The sequence below is a fragment of the Phoxinus phoxinus genome (genome assembly GCF_949152265.1).
Source record: "Phoxinus phoxinus genome assembly, chromosome: 2".
NCBI classification, from domain to species: Eukaryota; Metazoa; Chordata; class Actinopteri; order Cypriniformes; family Leuciscidae; genus Phoxinus; species Phoxinus phoxinus.
In genome coordinates this window covers 28,046,385-28,052,384 of record NC_136877.1, presented here as the reverse complement: position 1 = coordinate 28,052,384, position 6,000 = coordinate 28,046,385, and the positions used below count along the sequence as shown (strand labels likewise).

The following is a 6,000-nucleotide window of genomic DNA, read 5'->3' as shown; positions in this document are numbered from 1 at the left end:
TACTCCAGAGTACACATCTAATAAATGTATATTTCTGTAGCTGTTTAGTAAACAAATGATCACAATAATGTCAAACCGAAACTGGCATATTTTTAGGCAGAGGTCAAATAAAATCAAAGTCGATTTCAAATGAAGGTTTGACCTGTGTTCTCAGGACAAATCTATTTTATATCATGTGGCGGGCAAGTTGTCACACGCATTAGCCTAAATATTGTAAAATAATTTGTTAAATTTAGGCTACATAACACTTAAAAATGTATTAGGGCTATTATTAAATGTAGGCTATAATTTAATAGATAGGCCTATTTGTTGCTCAAAACACTGCTCCGACCAAAGTTACCTTGTACATTTTTGCCTAGGCTATTTTACGTTTCATCGTTGTTTCGCTTCAATCTTTGGGGTGAAAAAAATTATCATTGGCTGTTCAAAAATATTCACTGCAGTGCAAAAAAAGTGTTACAAGGTTTGCCCTAATATGGTTGGTGTGAGACTTTCCACAAATTTGTCCTCTTATTCAGAAATCAAAATAGGCCCATTTAAAATCAAATGCGTATAGGCTATATCCCACTCTGTTAGCTCATATAGGCCCATAATCATCGAATAATTTATTATTTTTAAACAACAAAAAAGGCTCATAGTTTTTGGGTGCACATTCTGGTGGATATTTGTCATTCTCTTTTTCAAACACATAGTCGTTATCTTTATAAGGATATAAACTATATTTTTCCACGTAGCCTACTACCAGTTTTAGCCATTTATTTAGACATCTTCGTTAATAGTCTATAGGCTACTGAAGCTTTTTGCAAAAAACTACACTATATCGTGATAATAAGCTACACTGTATTAAACTCTTTTTAAGAGATGCAATGAAAATTTTTCTGTTCTGTAATTTGAAAAGCATTTTAATAATTGCGGTTTAATTCTCTTAAAACAATTAGCCTGTATGGATATAAAATATAGGCTATAAAGTAGCTGTGAGTGTTGTGTGTCAACAGTTTTTTTCCCACACACCCTTAACTTCCACGATGATACGAGACATTTCTTATCTTTTGAGGACTATTGAATTTCTACTAAGCGCACCGTGAACACGGTGAAATCATTGTCCAATCGGAAATCCACAAGGATGACGTGAATGACCAATCCACACCCTTTCGGGCAGCAGTTGACAAGTGCACTTCTGGCTTGCACACCTTGGCCAAGATCATAACTTTAAGGAGAGGAACGGTGACACTTGTGACAGCCTTGTAAAGTTGCGAACGACGCGTGAAACTGTTTGTGAGGTGGGCCAGATGGAGAAATCTAAAAACTTTCGAATCGACGCGCTTCTAGCTGTCGATCCACCAAAAGTGCAGACCTCGCCGCTGGCGCTGGTCACTTCCCTGCCCACATCTTCCATATCCTCCTCCGAAAGTGTCCAGGCGTCAGATTTGAACACGAACTCCGAAGCACTTCGGAACGAGACTCCTTCGCCCCCCAGGATATCATCTTGCGGCTTGATTCCCAAGCCGGGTTTCTTAAACTCTCCACATTCGGGCATGGTCGGACTACACCCTCAGAGCAGCACCGGGATTCCTCCTCAAGCTCTCTACGGTCATCCAATGTACACATATTCAGCAGCAGCGCTCGGTCAGCACCCGGCGCTGTCGTACTCTTATCCGCATGGGTCGCACCACCATCATCATCATCCCAATGACCCCCTCAAACTCACCGCCAGCTCCTTTCAGCTCGATCACTGGCTGAGGGTCTCAACTGCGGGAATGATGCTGCCCAAAATGGCAGATTTCAATGGTGAGTTCAATTTGAAATGCATGTGGATAAATATATAGCCGATAGGCTTTAGTTATTATTAGCACATTGTTATTATTAGGCTATCATTATTTTTTAATTGTATTTTGTCATAGCACATTCAAAATAGTTTGAATGTTATGCTTTATAAATGTTTTTTTTTCTGTAATTCCTTAATTAGCCTCACGTGGTAAGCTATTTTGAGTTTACAGAATAGCCTGTTTATTTTCATATGATGTAGACTAATAAATAAAAATAGGCTAATCATTTAAACCAGCGCGTGCAGGGTCAGTAAAGCTGTTCTTTGACTGAGACTGAACGAGCACTCTCTTTCAAAGAGGGGCTAAAATGGACAGATAATGGACAGAGGGAAAGTGGCGGACGAGTGTGAAAACCACAGCCTGCCAACTGTGTACACTGCAGACACTGTTTCTCTGTTCCGCTGCTCGTCTGCAGATTTTCTCAAACCTCTCCCAAACAAATCAGACAGGGTGGAAATGTTACCAGATGTACTGACAATGCCGTGGCACATAGAGGCTATGTGTGATTGGGAATTGCTCTAGGGGCTTTTAAGAATGAGAGCTTTTAACATTTCTTGCCGCCCCCTAAATTGCATTGTGTGTTAAAAATCAGTTTTGAGTGCTCTAATGCTGTACAGTAATACAGCACTGCTGCTGGGACTAAATTAAAAAGATATGAAAAGCAATCCTGCCCGTACACTCTCAGGAATAAATTAGGCTATTTAACGGTTCAGTGCAGTAGCATTTTCATCAAATAGCCTAACACTCAAAGTTTTTTTTCTTCTGGTTTTCTTTGGAGATTACGAAAATTTATGTTGATTTCTTGGTATTGCATTATAGTTTTGTAGATATCTGGGTTCTTTAAAACATCAGTTTGTATCTGATTATTTAAGATTGTTATCTTAAATAAATTAAAAACCTGGAGTAGGCCTAGGCTACAAAAAATATTTGCAAAACTTAAAATGTTATTATATTGTATAAACGTAGCTAAATCTGTTTTGGTTCGAATAGTTCTGTTTAAAACAATATTTGCAGAAACTTTATTTATTTATTTCTGCTGTTTTACGAAATATATGATGAATTATACATTTTGTCATTCTAGGCCAGGCGCAGTCAAACTTACTCGGGAAGTGCAGAAGACCAAGAACCGCGTTCACAAGCCAGCAGCTCCTTGAACTTGAGCATCAGTTTAAGCTCAATAAATATCTATCGAGACCAAAACGCTTTGAAGTGGCCACATCTTTAATGCTAACAGAGACACAGGTAAACCTTCAGATTTTCTTAACGCATCGCCTGAAATCACTTCTGTAATGAAAAAAAATGTCTTGTTATAAATAATGTTAAATGTTTTTAATAAATAGGCTATAATAGCCATAAATCTGTTTAATTTAAATATGGCTGATTAACATCAATAACGTCGAAAAATGCCACATTCGATTAGCTACTGAAGAGTTGTTTACGAATGAGAAATGTCATGTTTTTATTTCCAGGTGAAAATCTGGTTTCAGAACAGGCGTATGAAATGGAAGCGCAGTAAAAAGGCTAAAGAACAAGCCGCTCAGGAGGCCGAGAAGCAGAAAGGCAAAGGAAACCAGGACAAAACGGACGGACTAGAAAAGGACTTCCAGAAGGTAGATTCAGTGAAAAGTAACAGAATACGGGACTTTAGAGACAGTGACGACGAAGAAGGAGAAAATTACATGCTGAATTCATCTGATTGTTCCTCCGAGGATGAACGAACCAATGCCAGTGATATAAGTCCACAACCATGAGACTTCTTTTACAAAAAAAAAAAAAAAAACACACCCATAAAAGCGAAGTAGGCTATGTGATATGCATGTTATCATCTTGCAGTCATTATGGAAATGCTGAGGTGGACGCGTCCACATGAGCGGTTTGTATGCATACTAGCTACTTACAAACATTGACTGGATAGGCTACTTTTCCTGAAGTAATGTAGCCTAATGGTTGCAGAGCATGTGGTAAAATCGTATCTCATCAAGCATAATGGATGAGTAGGCCTATCACTATCAGCTATTAATAATTAGCATCATTAAGATGATCCTATTCGAGAACCACTTATTATTTTCTGAACTCGAGTGGGACAAAAAATAATAAGCCAGAACCATATGTGATGTTTATTTTTATACAATGTATTTATAAGAAATTGCTTTTAAAATGCATGTAAATTATTGTTTAGGCTGATCAGTTACACGTTGTGAATAAAATTATTTTTTTTGTAATTTTTAACAATTTTTTAATTTGTAACAATGTTGAACTCATATATTCCATTACAAGCGTTAAGGAAACCCCTCCTCAACAAGGCTGGATGTGAAGCGGTCTCTGTCTCTTGTCAGTGGCATGGTCGGGTCATGGGAATCGCTGTTTATAGAGCTCTCATATCCGTGCAAATGTGCGAGTAAGCATACTCGAATATGGCCAAACATTTCTCACCACTGCAGCAATGGCCACCCAATAATGAACCTTTGAGACAAAGCCCATCCATCATCAGAGCACATCACAGGGCCTATTCTAGGTGTCTTTTATATTTATGTTAGACTTTAAGTGAAGTGAAATTAGACTGACCTTTCCGCTGATTTTAGACACTTCATGTTATATCTATCCGGAAGTCTGTTTCTGTCATGTTCACAGAGTAATGTTGAAAATTAGCCTACAGTAGGATAGCTATTAGCTAAAGACAGAGCGATAGTACTTAGGAAGGACATGAAATGAAAATGATAAAGAAAGAGAGTATGCTGGATTACTCTACAGCACGACTATTTTAATGGTCTTTTCGGCAATCTAATTGAGGTCTATTTCGCATAAGTGCATTTCCTCCTTTATTAATAACGACATGCTTTATTGGGCAATAAACCCAGAGATCCATCTGGTCTTTGCCAAGGAGCTTCTTCGAATCAATTAGAGGACATTTAAATATAATCACTATCCACTCCTATCAGTCCAGGGCCACGATAACTATACTCGGACACTGAATGTGTTCTGAAATGCTTCTTGTTTTTCATTTACTAAGCCACTTTCAGACACATTCTTAGTGGAATAATATGCAGTGTATTCTGGTGAATCAATTCTCTGTGACAGACTCCCCTTTCATTACTCAAAAAACAGCATTTACCTGCCCTATGATGTGACTGCAATGCATAGCAGAAACTAAAATCTGGCTAATCTATTAAACTTGGCATTATCCTTGGGTCCTAAAAGGCTTGTAGGGTAAGTCAAGCCAAAGGCAACACTTTAAAGCAGAAACAGGAAATTCAAAGGGGTGAAGCAACTAAAGAATGTTCAAATTTAGTTCAGTTTAAAGCAGATATAAAACATTATGATGATGTTGGTTATGATAACTAAGACCATGTACATACATAAATGTATGTTATCCAAATATACTCTAATGGGCAACAATTAGCAATGATTTATAATACAGAATTAATTTGGCCCTGAACAGGTAGCAGTCAATTTGAAACATTAGTTACTGATTTAACTAATGCCTAATTTACCCTACTTGCACGTTTACCCAGCTGCATAAGTACAAAGAACTCAGAACCTTATCAGTGCCACTATCACCCTCTAACCATTGGGAAAGAAAACTAAGAGTGAGCAGGGTGGGACATTTAGGCCTACATGAAGGCCTGGATGAGACAGTCAAAGGTGAGACAAAACATGCAGGGTAAATGCATTACTAAGCATGAGTGCATAATAAACCAAATCATATAAATTGTTAAAATTATGCGCTATGTAATTTGTCAGTATAGAGGCCAGTGCACATGGTTTTATATGACATTCGGCTCAGGCCTATGCACATGTATGAATCTCACATGGTCCTTAGCACAGGAACATGTAACATCCTCACAAACAGTATTCTAACTGAGCTGTTATCAGTTCAAAGGCAACTTCGCTTCCTATTACCAGTTCAAACTAAGGTCAGTATCAACCTTCCCATGGTCTCACACAGACAGACAATAGCACACACTATTTACAGTCACCTGTGTGTATCTTAGTGGGCTGGACCCACATTATACGCTTCTCCTCACATATGGTGACAATGTTGTCTTTGTCAAAGGGTGGAAAAGCAGGCCATCTGTAGGTAACCCTCCCGTTTCTAGCTCTAAAACTGCGAGAGAAAAACAGCCAGACTGATGTGTCATCATTACAGGTTCTAATGTGACAGTCTGTTTGATCT

General features: G+C 38.2%; 1 protein-coding gene across 1 annotated transcript; it reads left to right on the top strand.

Annotated features, from left to right (window-relative positions):
- The first annotated feature begins 1,145 nt into the window (after positions 1–1,145).
- mnx1 (motor neuron and pancreas homeobox 1) lies at positions 1,146–3,589 on the top strand. The gene is made up of 3 exons (XM_079604886.1): positions 1,146–1,788; positions 2,908–3,068; positions 3,296–3,589. The coding sequence occupies exons 1-3, from the start codon at positions 1,290–1,292 to the stop codon at positions 3,575–3,577; spliced, it is 942 nt and encodes a 313-aa protein (XP_079461012.1). The 5' UTR covers positions 1,146–1,289; the 3' UTR covers positions 3,578–3,589.
- The last annotated feature ends 2,411 nt before the right edge of the window (positions 3,590–6,000 follow it).

Excerpts from the sequence above, each read along its gene's own strand:
- mnx1 (XM_079604886.1), top strand. The coding sequence starts at position 1,290 with ATGGAGAAATCTAAAAACTTTCGAATCGACGCGCTTCTAGCTGTCGAT. Across the intron at positions 1,789-2,907 it reads CAAAATGGCAGATTTCAATG|GCCAGGCGCAGTCAAACTTA; the intron begins GTGAGTTCAATT and ends TTGTCATTCTAG. Across the intron at positions 3,069-3,295 it reads TAATGCTAACAGAGACACAG|GTGAAAATCTGGTTTCAGAA; the intron begins GTAAACCTTCAG and ends TTTTATTTCCAG.